Source organism: Rhamphochromis sp. 'chilingali', assembly GCF_963969265.1.
Source record: "Rhamphochromis sp. 'chilingali' genome assembly, chromosome: 21".
Lineage (NCBI taxonomy): Eukaryota > Metazoa > Chordata > Actinopteri > Cichliformes > Cichlidae > Rhamphochromis > Rhamphochromis sp. 'chilingali'.
Window position 1 is genome coordinate 24,705,795 of NC_137949.1, and position 20,099 is coordinate 24,725,893.

General features: G+C 39.7%; 2 protein-coding genes across 2 annotated transcripts; both read right to left on the minus strand.

The window, feature by feature from the left end:
- Positions 1-11,574: 11,574 nt before the first annotated feature.
- Positions 11,575-12,540, minus strand: gpr65 (G protein-coupled receptor 65; the record flags this gene model as incomplete). The annotated part of the gene is made up of 1 exon (XM_080871794.1): positions 11,575-12,540. One exon carries the CDS (start codon positions 12,538-12,540, stop codon positions 11,575-11,577), a length of 966 nt encoding a protein of 321 aa, XP_080727920.1.
- Positions 12,541-14,326: 1,786 nt separating this feature from the next.
- On the minus strand, positions 14,327-15,268 carry LOC308389795 (G-protein coupled receptor 4-like; the record flags this gene model as incomplete). The annotated part of the gene is made up of 1 exon (XM_080871322.1): positions 14,327-15,268. One exon carries the CDS (start codon positions 15,266-15,268, stop codon positions 14,327-14,329), a length of 942 nt encoding a protein of 313 aa, XP_080727448.1.
- Between the last annotated feature and the right edge of the window lie 4,831 nt (positions 15,269-20,099).

Genomic DNA, 20,099 nt, shown 5'->3' on the forward strand with positions numbered 1-20,099 from the left:
GATGTCAAATTACAGTTATTTACAGAACAGAAACTGCAGTTTTAGGCACTGAATTATTTTTTGTCCTTTGTGCTGATTTATGTTTGGGCATTCAGTTTTATTTGCCTTAATAAATAAAACAAAACTTTTAAACTAGTTTTTGACAAATTTCTAAAATGTTTGTTTTTATGATGGGTGGTTTAATACAACACTATTTCAGAAAAGTATTGCAGAAAACTGAAGGCCATGGTCTTCATGCACATGCACCCTGCTTTAAAATAGCTGACAGCCCTAAAAGAAAGAAAGAAAGAAAGAAAGAAAGAAAGAAAGAAAGAAAGAAAGAAAGAAAGAAAGAAAGAAAGAAAGAAAGGAAATGCCATGGAGACAGGTCAGTGAAGAAAGAGAAATTATCTGCATTTAACAATTGGTGTTATCTGTGGAACTTTCTTTCAGATAGTGATGTGATCTCATCCTGCTGCACTCCTTGTTTTCTCTTTTGTCTTTCATTGTCTCTCTGTCCCCTTATCTCAATGGCTTTCCTACACATGATGAATCACCAGCAGATTTTAATCTCACTCTTGAACATTATTGCTCTGTGTCAGTCATTAGTCTACTTACTCATGTGTTCAAACAATTAATCAGAGTCGTCTATATTGTAGAGGACGGTGAACTCATTTGATGGACGCGTCTGTGTGTGATTGAGCTGGTAATGAAAATGCCCTACAGTAAGACTCACAAACCAAACATATAAAGTTAGGTATGTAAAATCTGACACAGCAAAAATGCTAAAAAATAATATGCAGCATACTTTCACCCCACACACACTTACAACACGAGAGAAACAACATCGAACTCAACATAAAACTATAAAAAAGAAAAGAAAGCAAAGAAAAAGATCCTCATATTGTCTCACTTTTAAATATTATAATATTTTTAACAAATTCTTAACTTTGTGCCTCAATTGAATATAATGAGGATCTGACGTGGGTACGGCAGCATGGTATACATGTACACGCTAAGGTTAATATGCCAAGTCACACATAGAAAACTGGATGAATAAAACACAATTTACCAAAACACAGTGGAAATAACTGTCAAGAGTTGGGACATAATAACTTTACAGTAATTTTACATTGACTCTTGGAGGGATCAGGTCACTTCCTGAAAGTAAATTTTATTTCTAAAGCTAAACTAAAACTAAAGTGCTTTAAACTCAAACAAACAAACAAACAAACAAACAAACAAACAAACAAACAAACAAACAAACAAACAAACAAACAAACAAACAAACAGTTTCCCCCAAACTTAAATAAATAAGTAAACGTTCTTAGCGTGATGCTTACATCTACTGACAGTATACTTCTAAATCTCGCAGCTGGGGCATCATGATGAGTGGATTCTTAAATCTGGCTTCACCCAAAGGCCTCCTTTGTGTAAATGGTCCTAAAGGTAAGTAAGAATAAGGTTGTGGGGATGTTTGACTTTGATGTCTATTGAACTGATATGTGATTGATTTATTTTTATCCCTCAGAGTCAAACAGTCATGATGCTGCATAATTAAGAGTTAAGAGTAAATATCATGGTTAAATGATATACCTTTGCCAAGCTTGTGACTCTGTAAACTACTACACCTCATTTCCTGTTCTGCTCCCCCTATCCGGTTGTTCAGTGATGACGCGACGACTCCTACTTCCGGGTCTAAAGTAGTCTGCGTTTAATATGGCTTTTGTGTTGTTAACATGTTTAATGTTATGTATTTTCTTCTATTTGATCTCAAAAAGCTCCTAAAACAGTCAGTGATCACTGTTGACCTCCCCCGGCTTTTATTACCACTAATCATTTATTTAAGCTCAGTTTTTAAAACCTTAGGATGTAACTACAGCCCAGCCCATGCAGCAGTATATGAATGACTAACCTCGTATTGTGGATGGATAATCTCAGTTGTTCTCCTGGCTGAAGTTTGGTCCTTTTACAGCATCCTGCCATGCGATTACATTTGTTCCTGACCACCGAGAACACTCACGGTAACTTTTATCGAGTGGAAAAAAAGTTAGCTTGTTTATATTATGCTAACGTAGCTGTGTCGCTAGCGGTCACGCAGCACATCATTATATACCAGCTAGCCCAACTTCAGTAACCCTACTAGGGTTGCCAACCGTCCCTTAAAAAACGGAATCGTCCCGTATTTAGAAACAAAAGTTCACGTCCCGTATTGAGCTAATAAGGGACGCACTTTATCCCGTAATACAGTGAGAGTCAAAAGTAGTCTATAACTTTTAATGGAATTAACACTTTGTTTGAAAACATAATTCCCAGCCCCTCTCCTGCTTTGTGACCAATGCGCTGACAGCACACTTATGACAATTCGAGTATGACAAGTAGGGCTGGGCGATATATCGAGTTTTTTAAAAATATCGATATATTTTCATACGAGATATAAGATGTGACAATATCGTTTATATCGATAGTCTATGTTACGTTATAATTATACTTGTGGAGCCGCAGGTTTGCCTCTCTTTCGTCCACTTTTGTCTCTACGCTGCGTTACTCGGCCTCGCCTCTCCTTCACTGAACACAACTCCCCCTCCCCCATAGCTTCACCTGCAGGCAATGACAAGATGAAAGCGGAAAATCTCCGTTAGCGAGTTACCGTGCGTGGGGCTGGACGGCGTCAACGTGTTAGCGAGCTAACCGCGCTAACGAGCTAACCGCGCTAACGACGTGCAGCCCGGAGGTGCTGCACGGCCTAAAATCCTTTCATTTTCTCAAAAATCGACAGTGCGCCTTATGTATGAATTCTGGTTGTGCTTACTGACCGCGAACCGATTTTATGTGGTACACAGCGCTCATCAATCTGTCAAAAAATGTTTTAATATGACTTTGCTAAGCTACGGAGCTGCACCGCTTGATGGATTGCCGGAGGACTACGGCTACCGAGGAGGAGCCTCGCGGAGTGATACGTACTGTGTGTGTATAAGGACCACAAATGGCACCTGTTCAGAGACGTGGTGCAGCTGTGAAATCTGTCTCTTTGTTATTACGCTCAGCATCTATTAGTTTACATTTTGACTGCACAATTGTGAGCTTTTTGTTATGCACAAAAACAACATTGTTTTCTTTTATTTATGGACCATGATTATTTAATAAATGCTGATAATTTATTTTTGAGTAATTTCTTCATGTACATCTACGCTGTATGTAAATAAAAGTGCCCGTGTGACATCTGGGACACAGTGTGACTAAGAACTCTCTTTTTGTTCTTAACTTATGGCTTTAAAAAAAAAAATCGAGATATATATCTTATATCGCCATCCAGGTAAAAAATATCGAGATATGAATTTTGGGTCATATCGCCCAGCCCTAATGACAAGTCAGATTATCGCTTATCTCATTGGTCGAGGAAAGGTCGCTTACGAAGAAAATACCGGCCAACAGGGAAACAAACACCGACACTGCGGTGCAAGTCTCCGACGGCACACTGTGCCTCCATAAAATGAAGGTTATAACAGAAAATCTGTCGCTCTCTCTCTGTGTCTGTCTTTCACTCACACAGACACGCACACCGCCACCATCAACTTTGCTAAATTGCTAACGAAAAACATTAAGGCAGCTGTGATTGAGCAACAGTGTAAATCCAACTATTTTCACGGTTGTTATGGTCGTGATAATTTTGTGATGCCACATCGAAAAGGCTCGGATGAGCTTTCCAAAGTTCTACAAGTTGTGCCTCCATCGCTTGTGTCCAGATCACACGCTGCACAGCCGTGCTGCTCCATCTTTTTCACCGACGTTTATGTGTTTGCGCGTGAGCAATGTGAGCGCCTGTGGTGACACCCTCACGAGCGATTGATGATCGGGAGCTGCTCGAGGTGTTAATCGCTTCTCGTTACCCCACGTATACTACACGATGCACGATGAAGGCCAAAATCGGGCCGATCACCAAATCGGTCGCACGACTCAAAAATCGGCTCAAAATGGGCCAAAAATCGCACAGTGTAAGCCCAGCATTAGAGCAGCAATGTTTGTTCGCTCAGAGAAAGAAAAAAAAGGCTGCAAAAGTACAGGGAGGAATGGGAAAAGGAAAACACCTGGCTGGAAAAGTGCACTATAAAGCGCACTGCACTGTGTGCTGGCGCACTTTTTCCATAGGCATGCTTCTAATGGTGGGCACATGAAGAACACGAGGGGCGTGAAAGCTCGGGGAACCCTTAACCAATTTCTTGTCCACCAGGCATGGCAGAAGCAGATATGGTATGTAAACACTGGTTTGTTTTTTAAACCCTCTGGTTAAGGTTAATATGGGCATGTGCAGTGAATATCAGCGCTATGTGGCCAGAAGTGTAATAATATAATTTATTTTGTGTAATAAACAACTGCAAGGATAAATGATTACAACAAATAGATGACTAATACATAAAAGTAATACATAGATGAATAATGATGATGAGTTATGATGCGTAATCATGGGAACAAGCGGGTTTACAAACAGGAGCAGCTAATTAGCATTAGAAAAGCTGAAATAATACCTCAGCTGAAGCCAATTGTACTAAATGCACTATATGTGCACTGTTACAAGAATATTTTTGTTCTATTGCTTTCTATTAATTTATATAATTTTAAGTTAAGCAGGACAGAGTTCTTTTAAAGAAAGATTTACTTATATTCTCAAAAGTTAAGCATGACAGGCTTCTGTTTAAGAAAGAGACCTGTTTTACTGTGTTAATGTTGTCATTTTGAGCTAAAAATAAATGGCTAAATGATCATTTGTTTCACATATAGTCATATCACAAAGAATATGCATCTGCTTAAATCAAGTTCAAGTCAAATGGTTAAAAAATAATTTCACACACAAAAAAAGAGCTACCACACTGGGAAGGGTGAAGACAACTGGGTTGCCCAGCCCTGGCCACGAGGTGTCCCTTATTTATTTTTCAGGGAGTTGGCAACCCTAAACCCTACAAACGTTACTGCTGTTTAGTTTTCTGTCTTCATTTATGCTGGAAGTGATAACAGAGCTGTACGTTTTAATTTGTTTCCAAAACCCCGCAGTCAGGACATGCTATATTGTATTTAGATAGAAGCTAGCGAGCTAACTCCCTGCTAACTTCTAACTCCTTTAAATGTCATAAATTCCGTTTTCATGGATGCCTGGATGTTAAACTCAATTGTTACACCTGGTAGAGCAGAACGCTGATCATTTTATTAAAGATGAAAGACTTTAGACAGTTTTTCAACTCTCAGTAATGCCATAGTGATCGTTTGATATATGGACCTGCAGCGGAGTTTAGACCCAGACACGGCTAGTGACGTCAGACTGAACAACCGGATAATGGCCACTAGATGGCGCAGTCAGGGTTAAATTCATTGAAGGTTAAATTGAATTTGCACACACAAATGTGTTGTTTGTTTTTGATGCTGCAAACATTAATGAGTGGGACTAATGAACATCCAAGCTTTTAAACCTTCCCTCATGCCAAAAGCATTTCTTATGGCTTCAGTTTTCCCTCATGCACAATGACATTTAAGGAGACTGTGACTGATGTCATCCATCAGCGTTAGTGCGTGTATGAATGTCCATGAGAGCATGCGTATCCCATCCAAAGCGGCCAATAACATGCGTGGGCACACATCCTTATCTTAGCAAGGGTAATCAATGGGAGGATAGCGGGTCTGAAATAAATTCACACACTGTTGTAAACAGATCCAGAAGATGGATTATAATGGAGAAATCTGCTCAGTTTCCTTCCCGTTTGCAGATGTTTAAAATGACCATGAATGACTCACAATGAAAGCATCAGTGGAGGTCAACACTTTTTATTTATTTCTATTTATGTATCATATCTTTACAGTCATTTACAAAAAGAATCTGCAGTCTAGACTGCGGCTTTTCTCCAACTTAAAATTTAGCCCAGCAAACTATGTGACAGAGACAGGCCTGCCTCATGTTCATTATTCAGAATGGTTGGAATATCTATGACATTTTTGGTAATTTCCCAACAGCATGAGTGAGAAGATACAAACAACACTGCAGAAAAGAAATTGCATAATAGCTAACACAGCCTAAATTGTAATAATAACTTTTTAGAAAAGCTTACAGTACAGTGTATTTAGCCTTCTATTTCTGGTCTGACATTTGGACTAGCAAAAAGAAAAATTCCCGATAGTGATGTGTGAGAATATTATCACCACATGATGGCAGCGTACTACATCTTGTGCTACATTATCTGTAGACCAGGTGCAATGCACAGGCACTGATAAATGCTAATTAGTAACACACAAGTGAAGTAGGAGAATTTCACCCACCATGAGCACAGACTTCCTGGATGAGCTGCACATCATGCCAAATTATTTGTGAGATAACTGCAGTACAAACTCTCCAAAAAGCACAATGCTACAAAGCTTTTAAAACAGGAGTCCATTGACCCTGACGCTATAATAATGCTCTCCACGTTATGAAATAAAAATGTTTACAGATTAGAGAAATTATTTTAGGTGACAATAACTGGCTAATTTTAACTGAAATGCCAGCTAGACGGATCCTCAAGTCCATGTTGGTGTAAGTGCACTCTGTCTCCTAATTTAAATGCTGCATTGATGAGCAAATTTCATTTTACTTGAACTCAGTGTGATTAAACCAGAAGATAAAAACAAACAAACAAAAATGTAGTGAAGTGAAAACAGCGAAATAAAACTTTAAAAAGAAGTAAACCACCACTGAACATTCACACACACCCTCAGCACAATTTAAATTTGGGAACTGCACCTGATGACCTGAGAGGCCTGATTGGTTATAGACACTGAGAGAGTCAGAGATGTGTGATCTGTATTGAACTGGGAGCCTATCAAGTGACTTCAATACTGGGGTAATGTGGAAATGACTGTGTATGTGTCATGATTCTGGCTGCAGCATGCAGAATTCTTTGAAGTTTTGGATAATCCTGCAAATAGACCTTTACAGTAGTGTAACTTACTTAATATAAATACACGGAACAATTTCTCATAGTTACTATTACAGTAGACTTATGTAACTTTTGATATATTTTTAAGTGATAGAAAGCAGCTATGGCAACCTGAGATAATGGTCCAAAACAATGCCATGGTTTTTGACTTGAAAATGATATGCAGAATTTAATTCCCAAAAAGCAATTCATTCAAATTTAAAGCACTAAATTTATCACAGTGAGTAACCAATACCAGCTAAAGGAATATGCAAATTTTCTGACATTTGAATTGCTGGTTGTTTCCTCTAACACGCTTTCATACAAGACAAAAAAACCTAACCTAACAAAAACTACTATTTGATACATATTTCATATGTTGCTGATATATCAAATATGTAGTGCATACAAACAAAGTTTCATTTCAAGGAAAGAAACCTGTCACCTGTGACAGAATTTCATCAAATACATTAAACTAATACATAAAGAGGGCTCCACTACAGTACTCATAGGTTCTTTCCCCTACTTGGACATGTGATTATATCGTGCCTCCAGGCTTTGTGGGGTTGTTTTCAGAACAAATACTTGTGAGGAAGAGACAAGTGTGAAAGTGCTAAAAGCGACAGGAAGGATAACACAGAAGAAATGTTGGAGGGAGTGTCAGACAGGGCCTAGAGGAGCAGAGCAAGCTTGACATAAAATATCACAGGAGGGAGATATGAAACCTGCATAACAACTTGCTTGACAACTGAAATAATGAAGTAAAGTGTAATATGATGTCATTTATACAAGTCAAGGAAAAAAGGTGCATCACAGAGATAGCTACACTCTGTGGTTACTTACAGGTACACCTTGCTAGTACTGGGGTGGACCCTTCTTTGCCTTCAGAGCTTCTGTCTTCATGGCATAGATTCAACAAGGTAATGGAATCATTTCTCAGTTTATGGTCCAAACATGTGTGGAAACAATTCAAGAAATCAGTTTGAGATGAGTGTACCCATGATGGGCACACTGTGGTAATAAAGGAATAGGCACGGTCAGCAACAATACTCGGGTAGGCTGTGGGGTATAATTGGTGCTCAGCTTGTATTAAGAGGGCCAAAATCTGACAACATTGCACCAACACCACCAGCCTGAGCAGCTGATCCAAGGTCGGATCAATGTATGCTTTCTTCTAGTTTACGCTACATTTTGATAGTATCATTTGAACATTGTAGCAGACATCAAGACTCATCAGAGCCGGAAACATTTGCCCTCTCTTCTGATGTCTAGTTTTGGAAAGCCTCAGTTTTTTGTTCTTAGCTGACAGGAGAGGTACCCAGTGTGGTCTTCTGCTGCTGTAGCCCATCTGCTTCAAGAGTCCACACACTGTGCATTTAAAGAAGCTCCTCTGTATAGTTTGGTTGTAACAAGTGGTTATTTGAGTTGGTGTCATTTTCAGATCAGGTAGAAGCTGTTTGACTGTCCTTTGACAACAAGAAGTCATTTTCACCATTTTCATTTTCTAGGTGAAAATGGCTTTTGCTATTTTTTCAGATCCTCTATGAACCTGAGTGATGGTTGTGCAGGGAAATCACAGTAGATAAGGAGGTTTGAATTTCTCACATCAGCCCACCTGACACCAACAACCTTATCACATTCAAAGCCACATATGTGATCTACTGTCCAGATGCTCAGTGTGAACTTCAGCAGGTTGTCTTGACCGTGCCTAAATGCCTAAATGCACTGAGATGTTGCAATGTGATTGGCTGTTTAGATTAATGATGACTAGATTAATAAGCAATTGAACAGGTGTACCTAATAAAGTGTCTGGTGAGTGTATATGATGGGTTTAAGTGACACTGCGCGAGCTGTCTAAGCCAATAGTGCCAAAAGAAATATCTAAAAAAAAAAACAACTCCAGGGTTTGTCAGGTGGCCACAGGCTCTTTGTCCGTAATGAGTTCTTTCTTTTTCCTGTCACTGACTATAATGTCAGCTGACATCAATCAAGCAGTACAGAAATTTATTTGTTAGAAAGCACAAGACACAGACCAAAAAAAAAAAAAATTCTTCTGCTTGAAAAAACAGCTAATGGAGCACGAGTCTGTGAGGTCATGTCAGGGGGGCTCATATCAAACTGAGAGTGAGGTCACATTTTTAAGTGAAAAATTCATTTCAGTTCAATTTTATTTCTGTAGCTTTGAAGAAAATGTGTCTGAGAAAGATGGACTAATTAGGGGTAACTGATTTTACTAATTAATGGTCTAAATAAGTACCAAGAAAAAGAGTAACCACGAAAAAAGGAGACCTATCCCAGGACCTGTACACCTCCAGGACATTGCGGCGTGCAGCTCGGATCTCAGCTGACCCTTCTCACCCTGGACACAGTCTGTTTGACCTGCTCCCCTCAGGCAGGAGGCTCCGGTCCATTCGCACCAGAACCTCTCGCCATAAGAACAGTTTCTTCCCCTCTGCTGTTGGACACATGAACAATAACCATATGACTGTTCCCGCTACTAACACATGACCCTACGCTGTGTTCACTGCATCATTCCATGTTTGGCACTGATCACCACCTGCACTCATGTATATATCTTTCAACGTAGCACTCTTAATTCTTATTCTCATGTATATATCTCACGTATAGCTCATGCACATATCTTTCTACGTAGCACTTTTAATTCTTATCCCTACTTTTATTTTTTCATGTCTATTTAAGTGCTATTTATGACACTATGTTTGCACTGAAGCACCGCAGCAATTTCCTAATGTTGTAAACCTGCTCAACATTTGGCAATAAACCCCTTTCTGATTCTGATTCTGATTCTGAATAGAATAGGATCGAGTGCATGTACATGTATATATTACCCTGAGTACTCCCATAGTACACCTGCAAGCCACAGCTTCCAGCGCTAGGATTGGTCAAAGTGTAGTTATACTTCCTGACACACTGATTCAATGCTAGCTTTCCAAATGGCAGTAAGGTGGACCCTCACATAATGGGAGCAATTTAAGCCAAGCTGTCAGCGGTCTTCATTGCAGCACCATATCTCAGTTTGCACTGCTTCATCCTGTTACATTTTTGTACAGTCAGACCACCAGTGCAATTTACTGCCTCATTCATCCATCATTCCTGAGAGAGCAGGCTGTCTGACACGTGCCACTGCTGAAACGCTGCCAACATCCAGGCAGAGGAAGGGCTTCACTAACAAAACCTATTGATCCAGAGGTACTTGTCTTCTCTGATGTGCTTACTTTACTTACAAAGATGCCAGTCTGTTACAGAGTCAAGGGGAACTGAAGGTGAAGGCTATTCAGTGATAGGCGATGCTTATCTGATAGTCTGGATGGAAAAAAAGAGGCAAAAAGAACACTCAGGTGGAGCACATGCACTTTCCAGCCTTTGTTGTTGTGTAACAGCAACCTGAGGAGTGTGTCACTTTAAATACATGTGGAAAAAAAAGCAAAGCCTTCCCATCGAGCACCTTTGAGTTTTTATAATTTTCTTTTCTTTCTTTTGAACAACACTTACCATCGTTTTTTATTTTATTTTAAGATTTGTCTGTGGACATGTGGATTATCACCATCACAATCTTGTTTTTCTGAAGTTTTCTGAAACACACAAGTGAAGTAGGAGAATTTCACTCACCAACACATGAGCACAGACTTCTTGGATGAGCTGTCAGGACAATGAACTGCATATCATGCCAAATTATTTGTGAGATAACAACAGTGCAAATTCTCCAAAAAGCACAATGCTGCAAAGCTTATCTCTTAAAATGGGAGTCCATGGATACCGACTCACTGTTGGTTAAGAACTCAAGCGGTCATTTGGGGGAGCTGCACTTCTTCTTTTTTCTTTCTAAGTTTTCATGCTCACATTAAGATGACTCAACTCCCATATGGATACCAGCAAATCTGCCAGAGACTAGGATGCTAAGAGAACAAACACTGACAAATATTTCACAAAGTTCTTTTATTTACAGTGCTTTCAGTTAAAGTTTAAGAGTGCAAACATGAATATATCATTCACTCTGACAATTGAGAAAAGTGCATTATTTGAAAAAGAATCATTTTAGATCATAATGTTGTGTGCGTGGTGATGGAAAGAGCAAATTTATTTTGGTTTGTTAAATGCAAATGTTCTTTCCACATGGCACCTGACCCAGACAGTTGTCTGACAGAAAATACAAACAACGTGACTAAAAAGCTGAAGTGAAACCACTCCGACCAGTAACTCGCTGATAAGAGACAAAATCAGATCAGCAGTTGCAAATAAGCACAGGCATTTAAATATCTCTTTTCCAGTCTTGTTGTCCACTCACGGAAGTAGTAAGTCACTGCTAAGGATTTTTATGATTTTAATGAAAATCAGAAGGTGCGATCAAAACAATGTAACCATTTGCACTGAGTAGTCACTGAGCTTTATTAAAGTAAAGAGCAAACATTTCATCAGTTTTCTGAAATATAAGTTATAGGATAATAAAAAAAAGCTCCCGATCATTTCCTCTAAAACTGCAAAACTGCACTGAACTCTGCAAAAGATGTGCTCTCTGAATGCCTTTTTTGTTATTTTTGGCCATGCTCCACCAATCCACAAAGTTCAGTGAAATTCTGCTGGTATTTTTTTGCATAACCTTACTGACAAAAAGTTTTATATGCCTCAATCCCTATGGTTAAATAGGTAACAGAATTCCTCTCTTCTTTTCCTGCAAAAAGAGGACAATCTGACTGGCACATGCCTGTCCTGTGCTAGTAATGAAGCAGTAAAGCAGTGGGTCGGCAAGACAGTTAAGGCTTGATAGGGCAACGCTGATCTTGTAGGGATAGAGGATCCATGCAATGTTCCTGCAGTCATTAACCAGTATGCGAAGAAGCATCATGACATGAATAGGTCCGAAGCAGAACAAAAGGCCAAGAAGAACCAATGTTAATAGCTTTAAAATCTGCTTTTGTTCCTGCTTGTCAGTGGCCTGATTGGATTTTACAGCTGTGCAAATCCTCCAGGTGGAAAAGAACACTAGGAGAACTGGAATAATAAACCCCAGAAAGAAGCGCATTACATTAGCCCGGAGGAGAGTTGCTGACAGTGGACTAAAAATGTCAAAGCACACTGAAAAGTTTTTCTTTTCATGGTATGAGTCCTCCCAGGAGATGGTGCTGGTGTTGAAACAGACCACCAACAACCAAATGGTAACAGTGACTGCTGCTGCAGTGCTAACTTTCCTCCACCATCTGCACTTTAATGGGTGAACCACTGCTAAGTAGCGGTCAACTGCAATGCAGCAGAGGAGAGCTTCGCTGGTGTAGAAGTTGGTGAAGAGAATGTATATGGACATCACACAAACATAACGCCCATGGATCCAAACTCCTCGCCACAGGAAGTCCAACCAGAGAATAAAACAAACAGTGAAGGTTAGGTCACTCAGCGCCAGACTGAACAGATACACACCGAGCTCGTTCCTCCTTCTAATGTGCTGCCAGGATACGTAGAGGAAGAAGGTGTTGGAAGGGATGGCGATGGCAACGACAGCCATGTAGAACAACAGAAATGAACTTCTCCCGGCTGCGTCGTCGACCAGGTTACATTCTGAATGATTACTGGTCAAGGTTGAGTTTTCCATTGTAGAGGTTGTGTTCATATGCTTACACCTTGTAGAAAAATAAGGAAGCAATACATGAATGGATGTAAATACACAATACCTGTAAGAGTCTCTACCAAGTTCACAGACCTGCCACATGACTACATCTCAACTCATGAAAGGACTTTTTAAAGTTGGCAAGTCTGACACCACTGGGAACTACAAATTATCAATGGAATGTGAAAATGGAGAACTCTACCTATGCACTATTTTTTTAAAAAGAGGAAAATTTACTACTTAGAAAGAATAGTTGAAAGATGCTGTTTAGTGTAAGCCCTTTTGTTTTGGTAGTTTAAGATTAAAAGGCAGAGTGTTTCAATTGTGCGGATTGATTTGACATTCAGCATGAGTGTGAGTCAACCTTATGCAAGTGCAATTAAATTGTTACAATAGCCTCGCTTTTGCAGCATTGGGTTGTTTACCCAGTGTTTTGAGTTCATGGAGTTTTTAGTTATATTTGAATATTTTCTGTTCGCTCTTAGTTTGCTTTATTTGCCCCGACCCCACTTTTTCCTTAGTAACCATTTATTTTTGTTTATATTGTTCTATATATATTTCCCCATTTAGTCTTGTTCTCAGTTCCTGGTTGCTTTAGAGTTTTTTTTTTTCCTATGTCAATTCCCCTGTAACAAACTCATTCGTGTCTGTTTCCCTGTTATCACGTTTCACCATATACCTTACTGTAAAACAATTTCCTGTCATTTTTACAAGATTTGTTTAGGCTTTGGTTGTGTGCTATTTCAATGAACAAGCTTGCTACACTGGCACTGTGTTTCACTTTTCCTCACAGTTACATTTCCTGATATTGTCTACCACGAAAAACATGTGAAAAGTTGCAAATACAACTTTTCCTAAGTACTCTAAATTCTCAGTTATATTGCAACATGATAGAAAATCCTAAGGTCACATTTTTATTGCAATGGAATTATTTGATAGGGGCTTGTTAAATTTTTTTTATAGTATTCCTTTAAACCATAAAGTCATATTAACAAAGTACTTACTCTGTATCAAGTTGTATTTCCACTCAAATTTCTATAAATTCTTAGAATAAAACCAATAAAACAGATGAAAGGCTGACGTATTCTGTTTCTTCGTCTGCACCGCTTAATCAATCTGCTAGAAAGAAGAGGAAGGGTCAGCAGCTGCTGCATTTTATCCTTAACAACTGTATCATTTACTGGGTGACAGGATATGACAAAACAAACTACAGGACCAGGTGATTTTAATTTAAGCCCATATGAAAGTGTGTGTCTCTGTTTGGCGTGTCAACAGACATGAACTCAGGTAGAGGTGATGCCAATAATCGTCCCATAAAGTGATAGATGTCTTTTCAGCTCGTTGTTTGAACAGCGCAGATATGTCTTTATGGTTTTGTTTCAATGACTGCACGCTCTAAAAGAACAGATGCTTTTTTTTATTAGTATCTCATGGAAGCATGAATAGCTGTCAAGTGTTATAAATACAAGTGGTTAGTAGGAAAATTCCACAGTGTGCTTCTCTTTGTGCAAAAATACACTCAAATATTCAAGTGCAGTGATACACAATAATACTGAACACTGGATCAAAATGAAACTATTAACACCACAGCCAAATATTTCAAATTACACAAATCACAGTTAAAATTAAACATCACATTAAAGACAAATATACAGAAGAAATAAAAAAAATAATTAATATGCCTAAACTTAGATCACATGTAGGTTACATATAGGTTGCACAGCCCCAAATAATAGTTAGATTTTCATTATATTTACATTTTATGTTGAAAGAAGGGGAAAGAAATCATTCAAACAGAGCTATCACTGTGCTTTCCACGCATAAAAAGCCACCTCACATTTCGTGCAGTTTTCTTAATCTCTGTCTTTGCACTCTCATTGATTAGACAGTATATTATAGGATCCAGTGTACTGTTTAGCGTTGTGGTGGCAACTGTCACCATGAATGCACTTTTGAGCCTAGTTGCCCAGACGCAGGACCCAGGCTCCAGTATAGCCCTGAGCAGCATGACCAACTGGTAGGGCATAAAAGACACTATGTAGGTTAGAAGGAGTAGCAACAACAGCCATTCCACTTTCTTGCGCTCTTCCACTTGGATGGAGGTGTTACGTTTGATAGAGCGCATGATGTTATGATAGCAAAAAGTCATGATGAAGGTAGGAACCAAGAAACTCAAGGCGAACCTTGTAAGGGCAACAGCGGCATCTTCTTGTGTCATGGGTATCTGCTGATCACACAAGTATCTTGAAGCTTGCAGCGCCCCCATGTGGTGAAGTAAGACAATGTGGAGGGCAATCTCCAAAGCCCAGACAGCTATACTCACAAGCACTGCTGTCCTCACCTCCCTGATCCAGTTAAAGTGGAGTGGGTAGACCACTGCCAGATAGCGATCAGCACAGATGCAGCAAAGGAGACCAGAACCAACAAAAAAGCTGTTGTACATGATTACAGCCATGAGGTTGCAAAGTTCGTCACCTATGTGTTGCCCCATGGCCTGTACTATCCAAATAGGCAGAGTGACTGTGTATAGTAGGTCAGAAATGCACAGGCTGACAAGATAGACTGCCATGCTGTTCCCCTTCTTCATCAGCATCCAGGCCACATACAGAGACAGGCAGTTGGCTGGAAAGCCCACACTAAAAAAAAGAGAGTACGCCGTTGGATACATGTACCTCTGCACCGAGGAGTTAGCCGTGCATGAGTTTGTGTTGTTGGTGATCGTCGAGTCCATCCTGACACAGCGGTGACTGAAGCCCGAATGGGAAGCTCATTCGATTCGAGATCTGAAAATGCAAATAATGGGGAAGTGTTGTTGTGCTCAAAATAAAAACAGTGTTTGATGATTTACGGAAGCTGTCCTGTTTTTATAGTACTAAGCAAAATGTGCTCATCAAGTTTCTTAATTCCGTGTCTGAGTACAGGTGAATGTAAAATCCCACAAATGCAACAGAATTAGAAAACACTTCACAAGTATATGTTTGTGTTTTTTAAACCGTGGGACTGTTCTAAATGTGCCAAAATGTATCATTTACTTTATTAGAGTGTCCCCATTCTATACACTCTGTATAACTTTCCAGGAACAGCATATATTTGCATGTCATGGCGTTCTGCCAGTGTAGCTCAGAGGATTAAAGTGGGATATGGCCACTGTAAACACTGCAACAGTTACATCCTTTTTGCACACGCTCTTTTCTACTCTGTAATATTCCTGTTAACGTTCTTGATATTTATTTATAATCAACTCTGTCAATCCTTGATATTTATTATTGAGTGATCTGTGTATATTGGGCTATTGCTTAAATGTCTTAAATGTGTAACATATGCTATTGTTAAATAGTGTAGTCTGTTTCTGTTACTGTTATTTATACTGCAGCAACTGTAACCCACATAATTTCCTTAGGGATTAATAAAGTATGCTGATTCTGGTTGATTAATTCAACTTCTGAAAGTGAAAAAGAAAATAGGAATACTGCGTTTATTTAAGTCTAAAAGTAGGATTTTACGTGATGTCCGCGAATGCAGCACTGACATCCACACCTTCCCAGCTGATAATTAGCGGCCTTATAAGAAACAGCTGCGCTTCACTATGCACGGAGGCATTTGGTAGTCTTTTCTATCCAAGGTGGCTAAGCGCGTTAAGTGGTTAAGCGTTGCAGAGCGGTTTGATTTCTTCAGGAAAGCCGCTCATTCTAGTACTGCCCTTAGAGAGTGTTAAGTGGGACTCAGTCGTCAAGGGTGGAACTTGACGACTGTTTCCCTCTTTTGTTACAGAATTGTGCCATACTGCTGCTGTCTTGTTCAGTCTTGTTCGCTTTTATTCTGTCTTGTTGTGGCCTGTTGTCATCTTATGGACTGGCCTTGACTGACTCCTGGCTTTATAGTCTTTTACTCGGAATTGTTTGATATATTTTAATCTTGCGTTTATAAAGAACTGTATCTTAGGGTGTGTTTGTTTTATTTCTCTTTTATTAATTTGTTTAACGTTTTATGCTTTGTTTTGTTGCTTTAGTGGAGGTGCGGCCGCTTGTTGAGGGGCTAGGCACGTGAGATGGAATCCCCTCCCCGATGCGTGAGAGTGTACACACCGGGCATAGGTAGACTGCACCATTTAGATTTCAGTGTGAGTGACAGTGAGGTTTGCAGTGGAACTATACGGGTCAGTAATTGGTGGCACCCTTGGGAACTCCTCTAGGTTGCCTCCTCAAGTCGTCGTTCTCCACTATTTGTTTAGTTATTTTATTGAGCAGTTATTGTTCTAGGGTAGCATCGTGACAGCGAGCCTGGTCATTTTAATCACTGTTTGTTAATAAAGTCTTCTAATTAACAGTCTTGCAGTCTCAGCCCTGTTACCTTAAGAACTTTTCTGATTTTACAGTTCTGTTTTTTAGTATTTTCTGTAATAAATTTTGATTTGTAAAATTGATCAGCCTCACCTCTGCTATTAATAACGAGCCTGTGGGCTTTGATAGCTAGTGTAACATTTACATTGGCTATAGAAATCTTTCCTGGGGTGTAACTCCCTCCCCAGGTGGCGTTGTCAACATCCTGTGGTCTCCTTAACTAGTTATCCTCCTTCGCGCCACCACATTAACAAAGGTACTCGGCTTGAATCAGTAAAGTAATGAAAAAAAGCTTTATTTTCTGTTGCCTATATTGTAGAGGGTGACTTTGCTTCTAAACGGGAAAATGAGTAGGGAAGAGGTTTGTGGGATTCAGTAGGCAGCAACTCACAATCATTTCTGTTGTGGGCTCCAGTAGATTTTCTTAGTGTACAGGCTCTGATAACCTGATCTGCTGCTGTTTGTGGATGTACACAACTGAATTCAACAAGATGTCTGCAGATGTTTCATGAGTTGTCCTGTATTTCCATTCTCTACGCTGACAGTACACTACGTGCTGTCTTTTTTTTTTTTTTTCTCTCCTAGGTGGCATGAAGGTGGAATCATTGATTGAATCTAAGCATCATCAGCTTAACTTCAAATTCATCTCTGCTACACTTAATGCAACTTAACTCTGACCATGAAACCACAGCCACACAGCAGTCACACACTGCACTTTACTTTGAATTCACCACAGTTCCCTCTGAACTGGCCCCTGCAGGGCCAGCTGGATACTGAAGTTCTGCAACCACAACTTGTGGACACCTGCAGTTGTCATGGTGCTGTGCCATCTCTTTGTGTGCCACATACCCTGTTGATTGATAGGTGAACAGGACTGCCTTTCATGTGTTACTGTTTAGGCTTTAATCTGTTTCCTGTTTGAAGTCCCACAGTGACCTAAAAATAACTGCCTTCAAATCTGTTAAACCAAAAGTAATGAGCCTGTTGTGAACATGTAAAAAGTGAAAGAACAGAAATTTGTTTAAAAATGTAAGGAGTAAAAAGCTGTCAGAAAAATAAATACTCAAGTGAAGTACAGCCTCCTGAAAATTTTAAGTGCAGTAACAAAATATTTTGTTCTTCGTTACTTCCCACCTCTGGATATTGCAATGTGCACTCTTGAGACAAAGCAGGCATAGACAGCCCACTAACCACATATCTTGCATAGAGAGCTGGTTCCTGCTTACCAAATAAAGGCTTGTTGGAGTTGCTGCTATCCAGTGTATAAAACTCATGCCATCTCTGATTTGTGGCCAGATCTGCTCTAAATGCAACACAGACATTTAACTGTTGCAAAATTTAGGAAGTGCATTTTATTTAAAATGTTTTGGTGGTTTCTAATAATAGAATTTGACATTGACATTGCACAGATATAAAGTAACTGCAGACCGCTTATAAATCTGCAAAATGTTAATTTTTCCTACTCAAGCTTTAATTCCATACTTTTTGTCCACATCCTCACTTGTAGTGGGTCACTGGCCCACCAGGGGGGGCTCATGCCACAGATTGAGAACAGCTACTTTTAACAGCTCACTGAACCTGAAGTATACAGGGAGTGCAGAATTATTAGGCAAATGAGTATTTTGTCCACATCATCCTCTTCATGCATGTTGTCTTACTCCAAGCTGTATAGGCTCGAAAGCCTACTACCAATTAAGCATATTAGGTGATGTGCATCTCTGTAATGAGAAGGGGTGTGGTCTAATGACATTAACACCCTATATCAGGTGTGCATAATTATTAGGCAACGTCCTTTCCTTTGGCAAAATGGGTCAAAAGAAGGACTTGACAGGCTCAGAAAAGTCAAAAATAGTGAGATATCTTGCAGAGGGATGCAGCAGTCTCAAAATTGCAAAGCTTCTGAAGCGTGATCATCGAACAATCAAGCGTTTCATTCAAAATAGTCAACAGGGTCGCAAGAAGCGTGTGGAAAAACCAAGGCGCAAAATAACTGCCCATGAACTGAGAAAAGTCAAGCGTGCAGCTGCCAAGATGCCACTTGCCACCAGTTTGGCCATATTTCAGAGCTGCAACATCACTGGAGTGCCCAAAAGCACAAGGTGTGCAATACTCAGAGACATGGCCAAGGTAAGAAAGGCTGAAAGACCACCACCACTGAACAAGACACACAAGCTGAAACGTCAAGACTGGGCCAAGAAATATCTCAAGACTGGTTTTTCTAAGGTTTTATGGACTGATGAAATGAGAGTGAGTCTTGATGGGCCAGATGGATGGGCCCGTGGCTGGATTGGTAAAGGGCAGAGAGCTCCAGTCCGACTCAGACGCCAGCAAGGTGGAGGTGGAGTACTGGTTTGGGCTGGTATCATCAAAGATGAGCTTGTGGGGCCTTTTCGGGTTGAGGATGGAGTCAAGCTCAACTCCCAGTCCTACTGCCAGTTTCTGGAAGACACCTTCTTCAAGCAGTGGTACAGGAAGAAGTCTGCATCCTTCAAGAAAAACATGATTTTCATGCAGGACAATGCTCCATCACACGCGTCCAAGTACTCTACAGCGTGGCTGGCAAGAAAGGGTATAAAAGAAGAAAAACTAATGACATGGCCACCTTGTTCACCTGAGCTCAACCCCATTGAGAACCTGTGGTCCATCATCAAATGTGAGATTTACAAGGAGGGAAAACAGTACACCTCTCTGAACAGTGTCTGGGAGGCTGTGGTTGCTGCTGCACGCAATGTTGATGGTGAACAGATCAAAACACCGACAGAATCCATGGATGGCAGGCTTTTGAGTGTCCTTGCAAAGAAAGGTGGCTATATTGGTCGCTGATTTGTTTTTGTTTTGTTTTTGAATGTCAGAAATGTATATTTGTGAATGTGGAGATGTTATATTGGTTTCACTGGTAAAAATAAATAATTGAAATGGGTATATATTTGTTTTTTGTTAAGTTGCCTAATAATTATGCACAATAATAGTCACCTGAACACACAGATATCCCCCTAAAATAGCTAAAACTAAAAACTACTTTCAAAAACGTTCAGCTTTGATATTAATGAGTTTTTTGGGTTCATTGAGAACATGGTTGTTGTTCAATAATAACATTATTCCTCAAAAATACAACTTGCCTAATAATTCTGTACTCCCTGTAGAAGATACAGACTTGTTTTTAAAAAGTGTAAGACTCGTGATGGACAGCTTAAAGAAGCATTAAAAATAACAAAGAACCAC